The 24394-nt window shown below is 41.3% G+C and overlaps 1 protein-coding gene across 2 annotated transcripts in view; it reads left to right on the top strand.

The window, feature by feature from the left end:
* Window positions 1-23718, top strand: part of MKX (mohawk homeobox) — a 46091-nt gene extending 22373 nt beyond the window's left edge. The window contains exons 5-6 of one of the 2 annotated variants that reach the window (XM_068405271.1): window positions 22656-22689; window positions 22783-23718. In XM_068405271.1, the coding sequence (XP_068261372.1) occupies window positions 22656-22689; window positions 22783-22969 (221 nt within the window). In that variant the 3' untranslated portion in view covers window positions 22970-23718. The remainder of the gene's footprint in view (window positions 1-22655; window positions 22690-22782) is intronic. The other variant, XM_068405272.1, reaches the window with a different exon arrangement.
* Window positions 23719-24394: the final 676 nt, after the last annotated feature.

Genomic DNA, 24394 nt, shown 5'->3' with positions numbered 1-24394 from the left:
TCTGCTGCTGTTTTCACTCCCTGTTTAAGGAGACTGTGCGTGATAATAACTTCTCCTGGCTACAAGTGCACATACACATTAATTTGTGTTTGTTAAATTTGATGTGGATCTATTTAGAGAAAAGGTCATTAATATTTCTCAGTCCTCTATATCTCATTCAACTCACAGATTCATAACCATGATTCTCCGCCTTCTTATTTCAAGATGGGCTAGGAATTACATCTGATGTCCAGCTCGAAGTGCTTTTAGCTTCACCTGATAATCGATGGACAGGCACTCAGATGTTTTCAAACCAAGCCTTTGGAAGTGCTTTATGTTGGACAAAGCAAAAATCCAATGTGCCAAGATCTGGTCTGGTTTTTGAGTGTTTTGGCCCCAAAGCATGCTACATGGTTTGACACACAATGTTCATGTGTTTGCAAAGCTTTCCAAACTTCATTTGGTGAACTCCAGCTGCTTTCAGTGGGATCTTTGCTCGCAGATCAAAGACTGTGACCCTCGGAGAATGTAAGTGCTCATATTTGGGTACTGCTCTTCCTTCATTCCTTGCACAAAATAGGAAAAATAAAGGCTGTATTCAGCGCCATGGTACTGCTGCACTTGCTGAGGTTTGAGGAGCTCTGTCATCTCTCTGTGGGCATTGTGGCTGCTTGGAGACACCCCTTCCCTACACAGAGCAGCTGCAATACCCAGCCCCATGTGAGCCCACCAAAACTCTCTCCTGCCTCATGGCCACATCCTCTGTTCCATACCAACAGCCTCTGGGCAGCAACTCCATACTCCCCCCAGGACCAAAAATCCTTTAACAGGGGATGTGGGACATGGCGTTGCTGGGGCAAACTCTGCATGAGCTGCTGGCTCCTGCCCATCCTTGCTCATGGAGAGCCTGTATCCCACCACGCAGCACCTCCTGCGTATGAAAAAACAGCCCGCAGTCCTGGCTGGGAACAGGAGGTCCCGGCAAAAAGCCAGGTCTGGATGAGCAGCGAAGGGTTGGAGCAAGGTGTCTGAAAGGGGTAGTGGGAACAGGTGGGTTTGCACTGCCCCTTGGGGTGGGAGGGATCTGCGTGCCATGGGTTATCTGGTATCAGGGCTCACCTTTGTCCTTGGTGAGCTCTGCTCCATCCAAGGATTTCGCTCCCTCAGCCCCTGCGCATCTTTACAGCTGGATTATAGGTTTAGGAAAGTCAAATGCCCTGAAATCACGGATATAGGGTAACTGTTTATAGAGGAGAGGAGGAGGGAGAAAATCAACAAATTCCTGTGATATATTGTATGTCAGCTGTACGTGACACTCCGAGACCTTCAAATGCTTAAACTAAAGACCTAAATATAATTTAGTTAGTAAAAATATACCTTAGTTATAATAAAATGATAATAGTGGAACTTGGCAACAGAGCAGCTAATAAATACTACACTTTTGAAAATGTGCCTGGGATCCAAGTACATACTCTTTTACTGTGTAGTTAAAGCACGTGGCAGGACATGCTAGACCAAGATTTTCTTTTTGTCTTTCCAGTGGAAAACTAAAGTTCTTTGTTTAAGTGAAGCCCGTTGGGAATTTTTCTTAAGTAAAACAAGGAGCTAAAGAATTCCATTCCCTTTTGCCAACTTTTTTCCTCCTTCAATTATCGATTAATGGGGCATTAAATATTGAATGCTACTTAGTTGTATTCGTACCCTTTCTTACTTCGTCTCCTTCAATACTTTCTCGTTGGTGCTTCAAACACAGCAGAATTAGAAGATGAGATCCTCTATCCGGAAAAGACTACCCCTTGTAAACCTTTTTGGCCTTATAAAAATAAAGGTCAGTAATCTAAAAGTCATTAAATTTGCATGCTTAACCCTGTTTCTGATTTTTTAAAAGGAAAAAAATATCTGTGCTCCTTTAAGATCTTCTTCCTGAGCTTCATTCTTTGCCTTCTTCATTAGCTGTCTCCATTTCGGTACCCTATAGTTTTGCCAGCAGAGCAGCCAAGTGAATGCTTGACCATATTTTTGTCTGGCTCTAGCGAAACCGTGATCTGACAATAGAATACTTTTCTCTGGGTTTTCCTTCTTCCCCCGGGGAACCATACTTCAAGGGCAACCTGCTTGTCCAGCATATGAACATGTGGAAAATCCACTGCTGTGCACTAATGATTTTCAGATGGGCAATTGTTGCTGAAAATCATCGCAAGAGCAGCAGCTTCTCCATTGTAGCACCTAACCACCACTTTGGGATCGCGTTGCTCATAGCTGATCTGGAATAAACCCTTTGCATTTACGTATAGGGTGGTGACATTTGCTTCATCACACATATGCAGTAACAAAATTTAGGGGAAAAGGAGATAAAAGTTACAGTTGTGGTTCTTTTTTGGCCGTTGCAACATGCATCAAAATCTGACACTTATTTTAGCTTGAAAATATAAATGTAGGAAAAAGTTGAGCTATGCCAAAGATCCATGACAGCAAGGCAGAAGCACCCTAAATATTGCCCACAGATTAATTACTTTCAAACTTTTGTTTTAAACATTTACAAGGAGACTTGTCACATGCTGGGGGAGAGAAGAATGATTTTTAAATTTCAAATCGTTTCTATTACTGTTATTCTCAGAATATGCATTCTTTTTCAACAACTTTCACTTTTAATCTGTAATTAAAGCCAAAGTTTTCTTTTAATTTTAAAAGCTTGTCCTTGGACTAAAATAACGTGGAACATTTTTAAACATTGATCCAAGCTGCTGTAGATACATTTTATTCAAACCACAGAGCCTGCAGTTGGATTCCTGGCTTTGCCAGATCGGCTATGAACTGTGAGTGTGGCAGTAATGACTGTGGAGTCCTGGATGCTGCACTACCAGCGAGGAGGGCTGTTTTTCTGGAGTTGTTCCTCCCTTTGGGCCCTATTCATGAATGACTTAATCTCTGCGTATGATCAAATGTCGTGCAAGTTACTGTGCACAGAAAAATCAAGGAATGCTTCTCTTCCCCGCGTTCCTTACATGGAATTGCTGCGCCTGCCTGGCAAGCAGTTGGAGAGCAGTCAGAGTGGGAAGCGAGCAGCAGCAAAAACACACACAAAACCACCAGAAGCATTATAAAAAGAGTGAGACAAAGAAAACAGAGAAAATTTTGAAAGATTGGATGTGCAAGTTGGATTGGGCCATGCATAGACAGCTCTAGCTTGCCCAGGCAGCACCAGCTGGAGGGGTGAGCCGGCCTTTTGCCTGGAGGGTGTTACAGGGGTGATACATTCACAATGAAAAACAAAAGCGTTCCCCAGTATTTCCTCTGGAGCGTTGGCCATAAAGATGATTTCTAGTGCATGTTTCTATTAGCGTGTTTCGTCTTGGAAAGTAAACATTTGCTGTTTTGGTGGGCAGATCTCAAGAAGTTCAGGAAATCAGTGCTGCTTAGTCTTTTATCCTCTTGACCTAATTGCTTGTGTGGTGTAATTCTATCCTTTCACAGGATGTTAAACCACTTCACTTGAAGCCAAGACAGAGATTTTCATTAGTTGTGATAGTAATTACACGATGCATGCCATACAAGGAACTTTTCTTGTCATGTTTTGATATTTTCTTAGAGATCCAGTAGAATACAGGGGCTGAAGCAGCGCATAACTCTCCGTGTATTTATACAGTCCTCTTCCTTAGTCTTTTAAGTTTCAACAAAGTTTTTGCTTATGTTAGCTGCCTTTCTCAGTTAAGAGTGAAGAAGGGACTTATATTATCTGAGTTGTTTTTCTCATCACCAACACTCTGCGGCCAGTGCAAGAAATTCTGTCTGTCTCTCCGTGCCGTGGTGTGGGGATGGATTGCTATAGCACGACTCCCACACCAAACAGGAACTGGTAGCAAATGGGGAATAACTTGACTCAGGTGCTGAACTCCTCCAGCTGTCAATGGAAGCTACACTTGTTTGTCCGGAGCAGTGACTGGAATAGTAATTTACCTCCTCTTGAGACACTTTCCATCCCTTTAGTGTACCTTGCTTTTCAGGTAGGTTATGGCTGCAGTATCGTTTTCGTTCTAGGAGGCAACAGATAGAAGAAAGGACAGAGAGCAAAGGGAAAAAGGAAAACTCACAGCCAGGAAATTACAGGTGGGAAAATAAAGAACAGAAACTTTTGGAAGATGTAGAGAGAGGAGAGTGCCAGGAGAGGATGGGGAAAGGGGAATGCAGAAGTGAGGACAAGAACAAAAAGGAAGAGGAAAGGGGAGAGCAATGGAGGGGAAGGAAGAGGAAAGAAAAAGACATCAAAGAGATGAAGGTAAGAAGATAAAATACTGGGGAAGCAGATATGATCGAAGTACTGGTGGGAATCTGGAGTGTAACAGGGAAGGGCTCTAGAATAAATTAGAGAAGCACGGGAGATATTAGCGTTTTTCATAGTCCAAAATGAGAAGTTTGGACTGAGAATGACATTTTCTAAGTGTTTGACAAAGGAGGTTAGATAAGCATTCAAGATATTGCCACTCTTCTTGGAAGGCACCTTTGAATACAATGATGTCTTGCATTTTTTTCCATGTTACACAGACTAAGAGCAAATACACTTCTAGAAAGGAGTATGACCTTGATTAGAATACAAAGCAAATTAATCCAAACTGTTGCTTACAACTCAGGGAAAAAAGCAGAACTTAGTCCAGTGCTGGGAAATACTCTGGTTCTGGTGGTAGTGGTGTTGAGGGGTATCTGTTCGTATGGGATGTGTGGTTATTAAATTCTCAGTTTCTTGGTACATACCCAACCCAAACTTTGGCGAAACACACCAAGACTTGTTTTGAAAACTGTAGCTAGTTTTCAGGCTACTGTAAGACAATTTGGCCAAGCATGGAGGCTTCTCTGACCCAGCGTTCCTGAAAGTTTGAACTTCTCCCAGGTCTGCTTCTTTCTGTAAATTTTGCAGATCAGATCTCTGTTTGAAGTTGCAGGCAGAAAGTCTTCTTAACCTATTGCATAGTTGGCTGAGGGCAGCGTCTTTGTGCTTCTCTCGAGATGAGCATCAGTCAGTAGCACAGAAAGGACATCACCTGGGATGGACCGATAGTCTGATCCTGCATGGCAAATCATGCATTCCTATATAGTTCATGACATGTATGAACCTAAAGTATGTCATGCCAGATCAGATTATACATATAATTTTCAAGTTCAACAAAAGGTTTTGTTGCTTTTTCCCCCATCATTTTTTAAAGAAACAGAACTTATCTGAATTAAAAACATGATTGGTGATGACGAGTGGGTGGTTCTGTTTACCCTGCCACATTATATAGTACCACTTTTACTCCTTGTTTGGATAGCAGTCACAAGACCCAGATATCAAGCTGTGAAAGTATTTTTCTTGCAGCAGCCTTTCTTTTTTTGGCAGGCAGTGGCTTTGGAGATGCCTCGCGTTTTGTCATGTGATTGGACTGCTGATGAGGTTTCTGTGCTGCCTCATTTTCCTGGATTCCAGCTGAATTAACTCTTCTTTGGGCTGCAATCGTTAGCACACTGCTGAATGAGTGGGGTTTTGCATCATAGTGTAATGAGCTCCTAATACTTAGTTTCTGTAAGAAAACCGCCTGTAAAGAAGGAATTTGCTGCATTTGTTCCACGTGACAGAAATGTGTTTTCTGTACCTCCAGCTGCCCACATCAAAAACACATTCCTTCTTCACAGTAGTATTCCTTCCTGAAACAAGGGAAAATGAGGGGAAATGACTGGTATATAATCGTTTCTTCTAAAAACATTCAGCTTAGTCTTATAAACGCATAAACTAGTTCTTTGTAAACAAAGGTCCGAATTTTCTTTAAACTGGATATTCAGATGTCAAAGATAGAGAAGCTGGATATGTCAAACACATATGGTTCCTGTTGCGTCAGAGGCTTTCTTAATTTTGGTATTCTAATTGAAAAGACGTTTTTGAACACATGCTAACTTCACAGAAACTAATCTGTCAGACCCTCTGTCTGGTCTAGGTTTCGTTCTTCCATCTATCACCATACTCTGGAAACATCTTCCACTGTAAATGTACAGCAGTAACAATATCCCTCATGAGTTGCCCTTGATACTTCCACTGCTTGATGTGGAAGCACATTTTGGGGTAGTTGATGTTGGGGAGCTAGCAGGGGCTTAAAGGGGAGAGAATTAGGAAGAGGGAAGGAATGAGAGTAGGGATTCTAATTAATTCATAACTTTTTACCTTATTCCTGGATAATTTAAAAGACAAAATGCCTTAGGCTAAGTAATATCTTTAACTGGTCAAAATTTCTATCGACATCAGAGAAATACTGCAGGTCTGCTTTAAAATATAAGCTATTTTATAAATGTCATGAAACAACTACCTGCCTCAGATAAGGCAGAATTTCAGTTTGGCATCCAGGAGCATGAACAATATGTATTCGTTTTTCCTCCTAAAAATAATAAGCAGAAAACTATTAAGTTTATTTGAAATAGAAAACACATTTGTATCTCAGGTACTGCCATTAGTTTTCTGCTAGCGTTGGCTTTAACTGCAGGTGCATGCTCTGCAGAGAGCTGAGCAGTATATGTTTGTTTGCAGGTTGCGATGGGGTGGGATGTCTTGTGGAGCCGAGTTAGAGCCCCCTCCCCAGCAGCACCCTGAGCCCTTTGCAGTGCAGGTGCTGGGCTCTGACCTGCTGCACTGAGTGCACCAGATGTGCCACTGGCTTTGGTCTCAATTAGGTATAAATGCACCTTTTCCAAGCATACAGAATATTTAACAATAAATTGCCCTTTTTTTAATCCGCTAATGTGTACAATATAAAGTCCACAAAGGTCATAGAGGTTGATTTATTTATTAAATGGAAATACTTGGGTCCAAAAAAACATTATGAATCATTTTGGTGTTTTAAGTTCAGGATGCAGAGTAAATTATTCCAAAAATAATGGTAGCCAAATGTCATTCCCTCCAAACATTTGTGTAATATCTGTTTATCTGTGGGCAGATGACTGCTATGTATAATCAGAGACAGACTTTTGTCAAATTGAGACTAAGTAAACACAGCTGAACACAAGCAAGTTGGACTACAACTTTTTTGAGTTTTGACAGCACTGTTATGACCTTGAAAATGAGCATTTCTTCAGAGCAATCTGCTTTCAATATGGGAGGATTCTTAGTGTTTCAAATTAGCAAGTGTTGATTGGAAATTTGTTCTCTTTGATTTTTTTTTTTTGGTCCAAATAGATGAAAAGTGTGTATTTGCCCAAAGGAGGGCATCCTTGCTGCTGCTTAGAAAGTAGAAGTGTTTTGTAAAGGAACGTTTCTTGAACATATCTATGAGAACAAGAAAAACAGAGAAAGAGCTGTAAACTCATCTGAAGCTTCATTATATAATCAGAGAAAATTTTCTACTGTTTCCTTGAAACAGAAGGTTTTTTTCAGCTGTGCTGTGCAAATAAAAGGTAGCATTTAGGCAGTAGATTTTATACCACTACATATCTAGATGCTGTTTTTGTTATCCTTGAAAAAGTAGTACTTCCATTTATAAATTTTGCCCATTTTTCTGAAACTTAGTCTCCTACTAAACATTTTCTACAGATCCTGTTTTTCTCTGAAACACAAAAAGAAACGATTTTATTATACTGATTTTATTGACAAACAGGAGTACAACTTAAACCTTAGTTTTAACATGCTAGTTGTCTGCTTTTACATTACCAATCAATCAGTTGAACAGAAAACATTTTGCTATCTTGATTTTAAAGGCCACAGCATTTGGAGTCTCGAGGAGGCTTTGGACAGAAGTCAAATAGGAGTTCTTGCTCAAAAATTTGTCTTTCAGTAATTACAGCAAGTGAGTCTCATCCATTGCCAATATCTCAGTTTCAAGGCACTTCTTTGGAAGAGATTTTTTTTGTTGCAAGTGCTGTGTACAAACCAGCTTACGCACCAAATTCAGGGGTAGGATGCATGTGCATAGCTTTGTGGCCAGGAGAAACCTTCCCAAAGCCCTTGTGCCCCATACCCACAAGTCTGACTTCCCAATCTGCTTTTTTTTTAGGCAGCAATTAGAATTTTAAAATTTCTAACAAATCTTTATGTCAACAACAATTTAATGCCAGCAGCCAAACATACACAGCACCTTGTATTTCATGGGTTGTTACAGTATGGCTTTGACTTTGCAAGCCAGGTCCCATCCCAGTAGGTCTTGGGTTAATTTTGAAAGAACCACAGCAGAAGTCTCTTCTAGCTTCAATTTTCTCTTCCCCTATTGTTGTAGCAAAAGAAAAATGAGGATGCAGTTGGAAATGGGGAGGAGGTGGAAGAGGAAGATGACAGAAAAGAGGACGACATGACTGAGAAGCTATTGAGAATTGCAAACAGTGGATATGCCTGTACATTCCTCTATGTTCCTATACTTAGTACCAAAACGCAGATTTCAGAAACAAAGCAGGAGATGATGCTTCCAGGCCTGGCTGAGCAATGCTGCTTTTTAACATTAACCAACATGATCTGGAAAAGGCCTTGATGCCAGGGGTTTTAGACATTTTGTTGTTTCCTCTGGGCAGCTCCTCCTTGGGAACTAAGGGTACAGACTCTCACAGTGTCAGCATCCTAGTTCTTATTCTGGGATTTCTGCTTCGCCACAAAGGCTAATGAGGCTTGTAAAAATAAAAATAAACCCAGAATATGCCAGGTGTCATTTAAACCCATGAAGTGGGCCTCTGGGTGTTCAGAGGGTGCAAAGCAGGCACTAATTGCAAAGCTTAGGACCATTGGGCAGGAGTTGCCTTGAGTTGTAACAGCTTGCGGCAGCCGGCTGGGTTTGAGTTGTGAGATGAGGAGGAGAGCCTTGCTGCAGATGAGGGGCTCTGGGTGATCAGCAGCCTTCAGGGTGCATTGAGCAGCCCTCAAGATGCTCATGCGTGAGATGGTAGTTGCTTAGGAAGTGCTATCAGGAGAGTATTTTAAACAGATATGCTTAACTGTGAGTTGCGTTTGGGGTTGGTGGTGTATGCCAGTGCTAGCCAGTCTTGCCGGTGAGCAGGGCTCCAAGGGGCTGGTTTGCCAACACGTTGCTAGTTTGTTCATCTGAAGTCTAACAGTTGGTGGCAGCCAGCTAGGTAGGTTGTGTGAGTGCTTTGTGTGCCCTGATGAGTCTGTAGCCTCAAATACAACGTTTGCTGGTGGTGCATGGTCTGTTTGCCTGCTGTTGCAGAAAGAGGGTGGTGAGGAAAGCAGGCATTGGCCGCACGTGGGATTTGCTGCATCTGCTTTGCAGACCCTTTGCAGGTCTCCATAAGCTTCGCAAACTGTGATGTATAGGCTACCGCTCTACAGGAAAGCTTTGGCTCATGCGCGGAAGTAAAAACTCTTGCAAAATGAAAGAGAAAGCTTTTATTGTTTTAAAAGTGGAAACAGAAGTACTACTAATAATAGCAATGAGTTAATTAGAGAACATGCAACATTTCAGTTCACAGACTTTAAAGCCTTTGTGTCATAGCTGACTGGCTTGTGTGGTTGCTCAGAGCCCTCCTCTCATCCTCTGTCCAAAGGCTCAAAGCCTGGAGTTTGACTGTGTTGGAAGGATCAAAGGATCTCAGTTTTTTTCACCATACTTCTTCCCTAAAAAATATGAATGTTATTTATGTCTGAAACCATGGCTTCCTGTCTCATTGCTTTTCTCTCTAGAAGTGGAAATTCAGGATCTTAATTCTTAAAAGGGAGATGAGGATGCAAGGCTATCTATACAAATATATGATTGTTGCAGATGCTGCTTACCCTTAGGAAAGCATCTAAGCAGGTCAGGGAAGACAGATAAGCAAATTACAGAAGTGTGAGTTACTCTGAAATAAAGTTAATTTGGTTGCTCCTTCAGCAAAAAGTCCACAGTGATTTCCAGCTGCATCTGTGTGAGGGATTGCATTCTATGAATGCAGGTATTTTCCATATTTTTATGCATATATAGGTATACCAGTTTCCCCTGATTGCAAACCAAGCTGGGTGAAGAGGTTTTTTTGATTTATGGTAACAGAAGGGAAGAGTAGTTATTTATATCAGTGCTGATAAAGCTTCTGAGTTGTTTTTGATCTACAGATCTTTCAGATTATTCAAAATTCATATTTTTTGATCTATGTCAGTTGATTTAACCATAAATACCATATGACTTTACCATAAATATGTGTGTGTGTGTGTTTGAAGTCTGATATAGCAAACCATTGTAGGAGAGAATTCCTTAATAGAAATCTGCTGACTTCCAGGAAAACACGTATGAGCTAATGTAAAACAAATATGTAGTAAATATGACATTATTGCCTTCTGCACCTGTCTTACATATTTTTTAAGCACCCTACCTCTTCGCCAACCTGACATTTTTAAACAAACGTTATTCACCGTATTTGGGGAAAAAATGTTACAAGGGGCTGCTTTAGATAACATTGTCTTTGATCTTGGAGGCTGATAGCCAGCAATTCAGTTAGATTTTTAGAGGAGGCTGTTGACTTTAACTGCTGTTAGATCATGTTCTCTAGTGTGACTTGGGCTACAGTGGTCAAGGTGATCAGTGCCTTTTTGGGAGAAACATGTTTAATAGTTCTGGATAATACATTTTTCCCCTGTGGTAATAACACACTGTGCTTCAATAATTTGTCATTTTATTAGTACAAAGGCGTGGATTACTTTTTATCACTCATTATTTAAAAGATATGTGTTATTACTGTTACAATTGTTATTACTACTATTTTGGTGTAGTTGCTATTTAGGTATAATTTCCAGTGGCCAGTGTAGCTTTTTTAGGTGAGAGCTGTTTGCAGTGATCTCAGAGAATCAGCATCTTAACTCAGAGAAACAGCCTGGGCGTATTGCCCATGGTTCAGATACTGTCTATTTGAAAGCAGATCTGTTTGGCTTGAAGTACCGTGGCTTAGGGTCCTCTACAGCTCTGCAATTGCGTCTTTGCGAACTGCTCTTCCTGGGATGAATGGCAGAGGGTTTGAATACACCTCGTTGTTATGCAGCACGTCCTACGGTTAGAGGAGCCGAACGGAACAGTAATAATCTCTGCAGCGTCATGGACTGCGTTTTACAGAGGCCCTAAAATTCATGCAGTTGTGCTAGACCAAGAACTGCAAGCAGTATGTCAAGGTCAGGATGAGCTAGTAAGCCCTGTCCCTCCGCAGCAATCCTAGCTATGATCTAGGTCCATTAACATGGCGTATCATTGCCGACACAGCTGAGGCACTGTGCTGTGCCACGTGGATGCACGATGCCCCACTACATTGTGCGCATTTACTCAAGCATGCCTCAATGTCTGAGGCCCTGAGTGCTGAGAAGTCTGAATTCAGTCCCGTGTTGTTATCAGTTGACGATGCTTCCCTGCTGGTTTCTTGAAAATCGCTGTCTCCAGAAGCAGCAGTGTGTGTTGAATAACAAACCCCTTCACATTCAGACTCTCCAGGTTTGGGAATGGAGCCAACATTCTAGAAGAATGATTTAGTGGCCAATAAACATCTGCAAAGTCTGTAAGGCTGTCAGAAGCAGTAACATTGAAAGTAAAGATCATATCAGTAGCAATTCCCCTGTCCTGACAAGGCATTCAGTGCAAATATTTGTTCAGTCATCCTTGCTCTCATTCCCGTTATCACAGACAGTTTCACATGTTTTGCCAAAAGAGCAATTCCATCTTCTTCCACAAAGCTGTTCACATTCAAGGCCTTTGCAATGTTAAATATCGGCCTACTACTGTTTCAGGACCTCCCACGCATGCTCCGTTGGAGTGCGGGAGCCTCATCCGTCTTACGCAAAGGCTCTGCTGTGAAGGGCTCTTACAGCTTTCAATTAGTGAGCATCTGCAGTGTTAAGGTTTTGCTGCTCCTTGAGGATTCAAGCCCAGTCTGGGTGCTTTATTACACTGCACCAATCTCCATGATAGCCAGGATAGTCTTTGGGCTCTTCTAAGTATGATTCTCCTGCAGAGTCATTGAAATTGCACTGCACTAGGACTCAAACCATTTTAAATACAAGGTGATGTTTGGAGAAGAAGGAGGTGTTTCTGCTTCTTGGTAGATAGGTACCTCTACCTGAATAATTCTGGGCATGTGATTCTTCTACTCCAAGAGCCTTCCCCCTTTTGCCTGGTTTGCTGTGCTGCCTCTCACTCACTCGGTGAACGGGAAAACTGAGAACACAGCCCTTCTTGAGATACCTCCCAGTTCACTAGAATCTCTGAGGGCCTGTTCAGAAGGTGTCTGGGAATATTTAGGTCTGGGAAGAAATCCTGTAATGGAAATAATAACAGTGCAAGTTGTGGTGAGCAGGAGCATGAAGACTGCAGTAGCTTCACAAGGGAAAGCAAAGGGAGCAGAACTAAAAACTTGAATCAAAAATAATGCAATCAAACACTAAAATCATTTTTGTCCAATTGGAGGTGACAATAATCCACAGGCAACTATTCCACCTTCAGCTCACTGAACAGTGTTTCTTTCTGCTGGTTATTCTGCATATGGTCAGAGAGGTGCGTGACTACAGCTTTCTGTGTAGGTTCCTGTAATTCCTCAGGCTGCTGAATAAGGGGGTTCCCATCACATTTCTATCTAGATGAGGAAAGAGGTACTTTTCTGACATATGTGAGCTGGCCCAGTTTGAAAGAAGCCTCAAAACCCAGCTCACATCCTCACCGGGTGCTCGTTGCTACTTCTCTGCTGGCAAAGCACTAACATAAATGCAGCTGAGCATCTCTGAGGACAGGATGATTAATTTTGTGATGTGCTGTTCAATGCCATTAGATACGTTACATCTGGTCCTTTGCAAACTTTAATAAAGTTGTTTTCATAAGACGTCTGTAAGATTTCACAAATGGGGAACTGAGGCACCAAACAATTATAATTTGAAGTCATTTTAGATACCCAAGACCTTGTGGATGCTCATGATTTCATGGCTCTTTATACATTCAAAGCACAGCTCTTGTTGACCTCATTTGCACCTGCAAGTGCTCAGCACTGCTGAAGATGAGAGCCCAGGCTCTTGAGTCGGAGTCCAGAGACTGGGGAGTGTACCATGGCATCTGTGAGGTTGGTTAGAACAGCTTACCGAGCCCCACACAAACCTGTAGCACAAGCAGAGAGACTGTCGATCACTAACATGATTTACTTGGTGGTGGTAAATCCATCTGACTATCTTTCATCTTCTTGCATTCCCCTCCTGCAACAGCCTCGGAGCTGCTGTGCCCTGGTGCTGAGGTTGTGCGGGGAAAAGTCTTGTCTGCTGCTCCGGGTTCGGCCCCCAAGCAGGTCTGTCCTGTGCCTTCGGGGAGATGGTGACCATAGAAAATACCAGGTGTGATTGTACTGCTGTATCTCACAGTACGCTTAGTGGGAAGGCAGACTGCTTAGGCATTCCCATTTTTATGCACACATAATATAGAAGCGGATACAGATAGGTATATATATGAACATATCTGTGTCTCCTTATAGATATAAATAATTCTTAAAATTTCATATGTAATCCCTTGATTTGTAGGATCTGTTGCGCAACAGTTGTCTGGGGTTACCGTGAGGCTCTTTTGCAGCTTACAGCTGTTTTTATGGCTGTTGGACTGTTGGAGCCCTGTAAGTGCTTGTGCATTTCCTTACCAGCTGCTTGAATTTTTATGCTTGTGATCGCACAGAGTGCAGTAAGTTTGGGACATAACTTAGGTACCTCTGGTATTTGGACGTAAGTATTGTGCACATCCCAGTACCCTATGCAGTGGATGGAAGTAGCTATGTTTAAAAAGATCATATTTGTCAGTCATGTCTTTATCTTACAGATGAGTGAAAGAAACAGTGAATTTCCTCTCCCTGACAGTCTACCCATTCTTTACTCCATGCTGCTGGCTAAACACACCCTGGAAATCAGTCCAGGCATTCACTTAGAAGTTCTCTGCTTGCCTGAAAATGCAGCACCTTGTAATTTAAATTGCCTTTGTGCAGCGTATGCCATGTCTGAGCCCGCTTGGCTCCCAGGGGCAGGAGAGGAGCTGGCTCCTGCGAGCGGGGCTGCGGCAACCGGGGGGCACGTTTCTCCGAATTCTGCAGGAGGCTTCTGAAAACATCCTGTGTGCACGCATTCATATCATAACGTTACACCGCATATGTAGGGTCTGCTCCCAAACCCACAGCCAACTAGCATAACAAAATCAGATTTTACTGCTCTAGTGTCAGCCTAGGGTTGAAATATGGCTTTGAAACCCTCCCTTTCACCCCGCTTTTTTAATGAAAAACAATTGGGCTGGAGTGTAATAGTGCTTACCCTGGCTGCATTTGACTTCAGCTTTTTACTTTTAAAGCCTTATTTTAGGCTTTAAGAGCTCCCAATTAAATTTTTTAGATCCAGAGTGAAAGCCTGAACGTGCCTGCCTGCACAACAGCAAGATTCCTGTGTGGGAAAAGGGTATTTTTGTATTAAACATAAAGAAAATGAACACAGTGGTATGTTTTCTCCCTTCATAGTCCTTACTCTTCTTTTTCCTAATGAATCTTCATTTGCCATTTTCTCATTTCATTTTTTTTAACATCTCCCATACCCTTTCCTTTATTTCTTTTTTTTCTCCTTCCTCTTCTCCTTCCTTCTGTCTTTATTTTACCCTCGCCTTTCCCTACTGCCTAACTTGGTTTACACTGTTAACCCATAACAGTTTGTAATAGGAGGGCTAACTACTTCATCCTTCCAGTCAGCACAGCATGTGCTGTAAATCCCTTTCTAAATAACACCAAAAAAAATGAAGGGTAGGTCAGATATTTGTTTATCCATTATGAAATGCATGCGGGAGACTATCACCAAGGAATCTGACAACATTACACTATTAATTACATGCCAACTCAGTGAGGAAAGATTTGATTTCAGTCAGCTTTGCAGCAAACTTGAAAAGAACATAATACCATATAATCGTCAGTTCGTTAACAACTTGCCTCTAAGACTACACAGCCCTGACTCCCATTATAAGCTCTACTAAAGTCTGGCTAAGAACACAATTCTCACACAGTGCCCTGCATCTCACCAAGGAGAACACACTGTCACTGGTCCTGGGAAATTTAGAGCCAGCCATGACAACCCAAACAATTACATGATTTACACCAGGTTTGTACCTAGTTTGCTAACTCATAAATTCTTACATGCAGGTGCATAGCCCAAGACTGTAAGACCATTCGCACCGTGCCTACTATTATGTGGGGCTTTCAGTACACTTATTAATGCAAATGTTAATACAGACTTGCAAACTCAGTTCTCTTTTATGGTTTATAAAATACACCTATCCCAGTCTCTGTGGGCATTACACTCATTTTATAAAAATCACATGTATTAAAATGTAACTAGATGCCTACTCCCACTTCAGCAGGCTCCAGGCTGCACAGGGAAAAAGTCTTCAGGTTCCCAGGTATTCAGGAGAAAAACTTGAGTGGCACCAGTCCCTCACAGTTAAAGCTTACATATGATGTTTTGATGCAAGAAGCAAATTTCAAAGAAAGATTTCCCTGAAGAGGCTTGGTCTGAGACATGATGGCAGACGGATATTTCCAACATTGGCAAGATGCAAACTGTGGGTCTTAATTAAAGAGGTCAGACCAAGGCTAAAGCTCTTCTGGAAAAAAAACACTGGGAGAACAGGGAAAAATATTCACTGTGGCTGTCACTGTGAACATAAATTGTCATTATGCAGTTTGTTCATCTGAAAGGACATAACAGCTGATGACAGGTCAGTTGTTATACTTGGTGTCACTGTGAAGCCAAAGGAGTGAGGTAACGGGGTTGTGGGGGTGACTTCATTACAAGCTGCTCCATAACCTCCTCCTGGAAGAAAGAGAGAGCAGTGGTAAATGAAAGCTTTGCTGAAAAGGAGTTTTCTGCAGAGCCTGGGCCCAGAGCTTGTTCCTGCAAGTTTCTGACAGCTTTCTTCCTCCCACACAACAAAAGGACATGGTAATAAATCTTTGTCAGTAGAAATCTGGTACCCCCCTGGATTGGACCAGCTGCGATTGGTATCATGCGCATTCCCAGGTCGCACTGCCTCGCCGTGTCTGCAGCCACAGGTCATCTGAAACTCCAACGGGGACTTCTGTCCCTCCACTAAAAGGCTCTGCTGCACAAGCACTGCCAGCCCCACCTGGGCGGTTTCACACAGACCTGCCCAGTCTGGGACCTGCTCTGGGCAGGAGCGGCTTCACGAGTGACAACACTGAGCAGATCCTGTGTGGAGGTGGCCCAGGGTCTGCAGGAGGTCAGCCACCGGGGCGAGTTTGGGGAACATTTCTGTAGGAGACGCTGCGGTTTTGAGTCTCTTCCAGCGTGAACTTTCCTGTCTATACTTCTCCATGATTCATCCTTAATAGGTCTGATATCCCTGAGGAAACCTGGGAGGATGGTGCAAAAGGAAAAGGATTTCAAGAGTTTCTGTACTGGATCAGATGAGTCCTGTCTGTGTGTAGAAAGCCTTTGGTAGTGTGGGTTGCTGGCTGAGCAGTATCCACGTTCAAAAACTCATACGTCTGTTCACATCAGGCTCAAAATGGGAGTCCTGCAAGTGGAAGCATGGGAAGGCCAACTCCCGCTTCCTCCAATTCAAGCTAGAGAAGCTGAGGTTTGCTGTGCTGAGGTTTTTCAAAAGATGCTACAGTCTTTGCACCAAGATTACATGACTTTTCGTACAAGAGGAAAGGGCCTCTTCTGGTGCTTTGGGCTACAATTTCCCCTCCCTTGCACTGCTGAGCAGCCTGGGCTAAGCCACCTTCCCTCCCCAGATGTGGGTGAACATTAGTGATGTTGTTTGATTTGTGGTTTACTTTGGGATCCTTCGGGAGGAAAGGAGCTGTGTCAGTGCAGAAGAGTACAGGAATATTAACTCCAGTTAACCCAGTTTTGTTCTTGAAGAACCGGAGATCTGAAAGTCGTATGTGCCATGAAATTGCGATTTGGAAAATACTAGCGTCAAGGTGTGTGTGTGTGACCTACAGACATACCTCATCTCACCACTAATTTACTCACATATGTAAACTTCATTTTTCATTCAGCTGCCGCAATTTATTTCCTGTTCCTCCCTCTTTTTCCTCTTCTTGCTTGTTTTGAAAATGCTGGTCAACACATGTTAAGCCAGAGTCTCCAAAACCAACAAAAGAAAGTTCAGAAGAGGCAGCAACAGAAACAGCTGAATAACATTGCCAATTTTAAAATGAAGATAAGTTATACAGGACCTTTTATTGAACCAACAAATATTTTATACTGTTCACCGTTTGGGGCCAGCAGTTCTTTTTTCCCCTCCATTTTGAGCTAGAGTAGAAGATGTGTAATTCGTCAGGAATCTACATGTGTAAGTAGCTTCAAGAAATGTGATGGTCATGTGGGACTGACCTACTGTGTCTTGACTTCCGTGTCGATTTTTTCCCCACTACATAATGTTCTGTACCCTTTCGTCTCTTGTCTCATTCCCTCATTCACACGTTCTTTCCCCTGTTGGTTTCCAGCCATCTTTGCTTTGTCAGTGTTACCTGATAACACAAAGCAGGGTTTTAAGCCAGTTGTTAACAGTTCGGCTTGAGCTGAATGTAACACCAAGCCAGGGAGCAACGTGGATGCTTCTTGGTCCTACGTAAGTGGTCAGTCTTTCCTTTGCTGTTCCCAGCAGGGCCTTTAGGTGAAGTCAATTCATCACCACACACGTGTGATATTCTTAGGTCAGAATTCTTAGATCCAAAGAATAAAATGTAACTGTAATTAACATTATTTAGCACAACCCTAAAGTCATCCAAGTATATAAAAGTTATTAGTCTGGACTCAGAGAATGGTAAGGGTCTGCATTGTTCTGAAATATTTGAATGTGCTGCAAGCACCACGGAGCCAGAGAGCCTTTGTATGTTGTAAATTGGAGTAGGGTTATGTGCTATGGCATTTATGCTCTGTCTTTCTTATCTAATACTGGATGCAGTATGTAAAAGGGCACTGTGTGTGTACTTAGATGTATATCTTCTTCTGAATTATTTGTATATTATTTTGACAACAGTCAGGTGTAGGTCTCTTCCAACCTGATTGATTCTGTGATTCTGTAATGACAATGTTGGCAAGTGATGCTATTGCCCAGTTTAAGGATGGTTTGTCTGCAAGAACCCTGGGGTTTATTTTCTTTGGGTGGGCCTTTCTGATAGCAGAAGAACAAAAGAAAACATTTTAAATATAGGAGAAATCCTGGAAAATTCTGCTCTTTAATGCTTTTGAAATGGTCAAAGTATTGCCTAGGCCTGTTGTCTTTGGACTTCTGAGACTCATTTCCATCTCTGCTAAAATGGGACTGCAGGCTACCTTGCAAGAGAGCTGTCAGGATCAGCCAGTGAATATTTATGAAGAAATTTCGTGGTGAAAAAAAATATATGCTACATATATTATTAATAATTATGTGAGTCCTGAAAAATACCATACTGTATCACAAAGCTGGTATTGTCCGGTGACTACACTCTTGGCACTGCGTGCTACAGTAAACTGTATACTGAAAACTCATACTAATGGAAAGGTATACAGGATTCCATTCGTAAGTGATTTATAGTGACTTCCTATTATAAACAAGAGGGAACAAATATCCCGCCTTGCTGGTTTCTTTGGGCGGATGGTGAGAGCAGAATGAGACATTCCTGGCCAGGCAAAAGCTGATTCTCTGGATCCTTGCAACTGGGAGCAGAATGAAGCACCAGAAAGTGAGGTATAAATGACAATCTCTAATTATAAATGATTGAGGTTCCATTTTCATAGTGCTTAAAACTTTCCAGTTCTAGAACAAACGATGACTGTTTCAAGTGATTTCCAAAACTATAACAAAATTATGTGTCTGGTGTTTAATATTAAATAGACTTACTATAGGATCTCAATATATGCTGAAAGCCTACCAGCATACTTTCACAACCAGCACATTGCTTTCTGAGACAGAACAAACCACCTTCAGCAGCAGCTTCTTTTTGGGTTTCAATTAATAAATATGCTACTGAGCACAACTGTGGTTTGTTTAGGAAAGTTATTTGTGCTGGCCAGTGGTGTGCTGTTGATAAACTTATCAAATAATGCTTGGGAACAATGTTGGTTTTCTTTGGAGTCACTTGACACATTGATCTAAGCTTGACTAGTCTGTAGGGGTTGAAACTTCTGTGGCAGCCTGCCTTGATCCGACTAGTGAGTGGACCACACTTTTTCCAGAGAGACCGGAGGTGGCTGCCACCTAAGGCATGTAAGATTAAAGTTAACCACAGCGCTTGGAGAGGGCAGCTATGGTGCATCCTTGATACCTTGTGTAAGTGCTGCCTCTCATGTAGTGAGAGAGCGCTCATGAGTGAAGTGCGAGGTCTGCCCATCAGCCTTGTTCTGGTGTGAGTCGTTTGCTGAAGCTACTTGGTGAGATTCAGTATGCTGCATCATTTTTCCATTCCTTCCGTCACCATTTCCAGAGATGTCACCCTGTTGCAGTGCCATTTCCTCATTGCCTCAGAGAAGAAATCTAGGAACATGTTGTGCAATGGTCAGGAAACCCAACACTTTCCATACTGAGAATGCTGTTCTTCCATTATATTCATGGAACAGTGTCACCAAATGTTGTTTTTGTAGTTGATATATACTTTGCAATTGTTGTGCAGATATGTCAAATATCAAAAGCATTAATTATCAAAATTTAATTTTAATTTTCAGTTTCATTATCAGTTGAACTTGATGATCTTAAAGGTCCTTTCCAACAAAAATTATTCTGATTCTAAAAGCTTTAATTAGTAGTCGGGGGTAGAGCAGATAGATTGCAAAAGATGAAGAAAAAGCAAAATGTCGGGCAAGATTCACTTTTTTTTTTTTTTAAATTTTATAAAATTTTGTCATCTCTGTTCCCTCTCTTCATCAGTGAAGAGCTAGACATGGCCAGACTGAGTTTCGTCCAGGCTGAGCTAAGCAGTTAAGGCTGTACTTACACCAGCAGTTTAATCTCCAAAGGAGAGATACGGTCCTCCCCTCATCCAGCTCACAGCATATCCACATGGATGATAATGCTGCCCAGAGGGAAACAGTGGGACAAGGTAGCCATAGAAGAGGGCTTTGTGGCCTGGTTTTGCAGCAGCACTCAGGGATGTTGGACTGCGGTGTTAGGTAGGCGGGCTGAAACCACTTCTTGGAGGACATCTCTATTGTTTGTGAATGATGTCTGGACAACTAGCCTGGATAAAGATACATGACTTAGATGGCAGGTTCATGGCAAGTGAGGTGAACCCTACTCTTCTTTTTGAGTTGGATCAAGTTGGTTTGACCAGTAAGATGTCAAGGAGAGCATGGGGAATAGTCTTTGTCTCTCTCGTTGTGGTTATCCCCATCCAAAAAAATGATGGTAATACTTACTTCCTTTACTAAGGGCTGTTCAGACAGATGTGAGCTGTTTGGATGCTATGGTAGTGCAAACTGGGGTATGCTGTCAGAGGTTTGGTATAGCAGAAAAGGATTTTTGGCAAGAAAAAGGGGGCCTGTGCTTTGAAATGATGGATTTTCAGACTTCATTGTACTAACATGCTTTTACAGCAGTTACTAGCAAGAGCTTTGCAAATTATCAATGATAGTTTTATTGTAACCCAGTTTCCAGTTTCTTTGACATAAATTATTTGTTTGAAAAAACATGAAATCTGAATGGAATAAAAAAAGACTTGTAATTCAGGAAAAATCTTCTGCAAAGTTAAAGAATGAGTAGCTTTTTGCTCCTAGATTTTGTTTTTTTAGTTTTGCTGCTGCTTTTATATACCATGGGCAAGCCGCTTTCTTTTAGAGCTGGCTAAACACCAGTAAAAAATATTTGCAAATACTCTTTCAAATAAGCGCTGGAATTGGAATGTGTGTCACCATTCACACCTACTTTCCTCAGAAGTTTGTACAAGCAATTTTTTTGTTCATAGGAAATATTTTCCAACAGCAAAAGAAACTGACAGATGCTTGAGAGAGGTGTATTTATATCCAGGTTTGGTCTGGCAATGACATTCTCTATTACTTGCCATTTCCATTTCTATACCTACTGACCTATTCAGTCCTAAACCTCCTCTTTAAAATTGTCTCTATAAAAAAAAAAATGAAGCAGGGCTGAAAAATTATTTGTAGCCAAGTACAGCATGAAGAAGGAGACTTTTGGTGTCACTCAGTACCTCTCTTTCTGGATCAAATGTTTCTTTTTTCCTTGGTTCCCTCTCCTCTGCATAGGTTGAACTTCCCCCTTTTGATCAATTTGATCAAATTGATCAATTTTGATCAATTTTTTTGATCAATTCAAGCATTGATCTAGGAGAGTTTAAGAGATACTGATTTAAGATTTGCTCTTTTGGAACAAGAAGTAAACCTTGGTCACTTGTGGACATTTATTTATAAAGCTGTTTTGCAAAAGGATGGCCTGCTAAATCAAACAGCTTGGCAAACATCCGACCTCTGAAATTACTGCTGGTCTCCCTGCACTTCTTTGGTGAGACTCTGGTCTTCAGTGGTCACCTCCAAGTGCTGGGGAGTGCAGCTGGGCTGAGCTGTTGGACACGGGTTGGCTGAATGAGAAAACAGGCTGCTGTCAGTGGTGGGCAAAGTCGCTCATAAGTGGGGAGCTACCAAGAGTTGCAATGTGCTGAGACCTACTCCACTGGAAGCTCTGTTTAAAGAAAAAAAACAACTTTTAATTAATAATCTGATGGAAATTTACCAATAAGGTTGGTTTTTAGTCGAGAATCTAGCCTCATAAAGAGGTGCATTACTTTATGTGATTTATGCTGCATTTAGGGTCTTTTTAGGTCTTACAGCCATTAGTGCTCATGCCATTGCTGTTTCTTTTGTTTGACTCGTTCTCCATAGGTATTGCAGTTAGGCGTCAGCTTCTTGCTCCTCTATAATGTGTTTCTGTGTCAGGATAGCAAGCCCACTGAATAAAGCTTATACATTTCTGCCTGGTAAATATTTCTGGCTTCTCTGCAACGTGAGGACTTAATGAATGAACAAATGTGACTCTTGATGGGAAAGCATAGCTTATGCCTGTGATGCAATTTCGTCTTTGAAGGCTGTTAACCAGGTGTGCTTGTTACTTGTCTCCTTCTCAGCCTGCCTTTGTGACTGAGTCGCAGCCTGGGCAAGGGACGCATTGAAAACCACACACATCATGTGTGCAAAGGTGAAAGTCCTATTTTTAGTGCATACAAGAAGGCATTCACGGAAGGGCAATGAAGCTGATTTTTATTTTTAGGTTTTGCAATTCCTTATGTACTTAGGATTTATGTTTTTAAAAACTAGCTCTATCACCCTGCAAAATGTAGGCGAACCTCCAAGACCAGCTTTATTCTCCCTATTGCCAAGGTAACCTTTCCCTGGACATAGGCTGGTGTGGGATGCGCTGGGCAGGGTTCAGCACCGGTTCTGCCAGTGCGGTTCTGGTGAGGCTCAGTGAGGTTCTGCCTCACCAAAGCCTATTTCTGTAAGGTCATATCTCAGGAACCTCCCCACAGCATTTTTTTTGACATGTGCCTAGCTCCAAGCTCAGTGTAGATTTCTCCAGGCAGGCGCTTGCATGAAGCTGGCCCTTTATGTGTGTCGAAACAAAGATTTTATTTGAAAATCTGGTATCAATTTTGGAATTAATCTTGGGTTATTTTTCCATATGCCTATTCCATGAACTTGCTTGTTTTAAAAACTATTAAAAGAAAATAGTCATCTTTCTTTTTTCTGTTTTCAGAAACTCTGGAGAATGGACCAAATAAGTGTGAAAGGTGAGTAAGGGACTTCACAGTTTTCCAAAATTATTATTCATCATGTAGCTATGTAAGCTGTATGTGTAAATATTTGTTATTGCTTGAATCTAGCGCAGCTAACAGAAAAGGACCCAGCAAAGATGAAACATACTGGAAGGAGATCAACGCAGCTATGGCCCTAACGAACCTTGCCCAGGGGAAGGATAAACTGCAGGGAACTACCAGCTGCATCATTCAGAAATCATCACATATATCAGAAGTAAAGACTGTTAAAGTGCCATTAGTTCAGCAGTTTTAAGAGATGGGTCCCTGCTTTTTTTTTCCCTGTCAAACGGACATTTTCTTTGTGGGATTGGTTTTCAGCAAAATCAGATTCACAGATATGAGGCAAATGTGGAAAATAGGCCCCCTTTTCCAGTATGGTCAATTTAAAAAAATAATGTTCCTTCTGACTCAGACATTTTCATTGTATTAAATGAAATGTTCAATTGCTTCTATAAAAGGCATGTAAATTATAAAAAACCTGTTTTTATCAAAACATTAACTTATTTTATGTTAATCAAAGTGCGCATAAGATGTCTGCATTGCTATTACAGTAAGTGCCTTGCTTTCAAAAAATAAGCTATAACGTGGGCATAGTACAACAGTATTACGCCTCAAAATGACAATGCCATAATGCTTAAACTTTGTATGTTATTCCAAGTGGGCTTAAGCAGCCTAGGGCTAAACACATTACTGCTGGAGGCCCTGGAGAGTTGTGCTTATTTGACTTGTACAAATTGATGAGTCTTAATGAAATTGTTACATCATTTTCTCTCTCTTTTTTTTTAGTCAACAGTGTTATAAAAATTGTACAGTATTTGTCGAAGTGACAATGAGGTGGTTATGCATGTTTCTTACCTGTATATGCAGTATATTAAAATACCAAAATCATTCCTTTGAAAAGTGCAATACTCTAGAACACACAAATTTAGGAAATAAGTTAATTGTTCAGATTATTTTGAACTTATACATATGTTCCCAGCTGTGCTGCTCATTAAAGATTTAGTTGAGAAGGTTCTAGCCAGACTAGCTGTAAATTCAAGTTGAATTTCTGTAATTTTAAAGCTTTGCCAGTAACTTACTGAAGTTTTGATAGAAGTAAAATCGATTTCTTCTTGTACAAAACTAAATCTATAGTGCCATTTATTATTTGCGATGAAGCTCAAAAAAGTTTCCATGCTGGAACTTACTACCTTAATGTGGTTTAAACATTTCTATTTCGTAGGTACTGCATAAATGAGGACAGTTGATTGACAGTTCACATTTCAGTGAGAAAAAGCTATAATATAAACTGTCAAAGCCCAAACTAGAAACACAAATGGGAAATGAAACATTGAAAAATCTCAGCATTTAAGGTGGGAGGGGTTTAAGTAGATACTAAACCGTGTATTAAATGTCATGTCTCTAAACTTGACTGCTATTGAGTGTAATAACTAGCATTAAAACAGGTTTATTTTTGTTTTGTTGAGAGGTGTACAAGTTATTCTTAAGTCATATAACAATAGTCTAATGAGGTTTACAGTGCTTGAATAAACAGTGGCAAAGCCAAAACCAATTTATACTGAATCAGTTACAGAAAACTGGAAAAGAGCTGATTGTTGCTAGGATTTGGATTTTTTCCTGTGGGTATCCGGTCAGGTTTTTTCCTACTTATCCCTTTCCTTGTTCCTCTTTTTGGTGA

Source organism: Nyctibius grandis, chromosome 7 (genome assembly GCF_013368605.1).
Source record: "Nyctibius grandis isolate bNycGra1 chromosome 7, bNycGra1.pri, whole genome shotgun sequence".
Lineage (NCBI taxonomy): Eukaryota > Metazoa > Chordata > Aves > Nyctibiiformes > Nyctibiidae > Nyctibius > Nyctibius grandis.
Note: the sequence above shows the minus strand (reverse complement) of the source record. Positions and strands in the feature narration are given on the sequence as shown.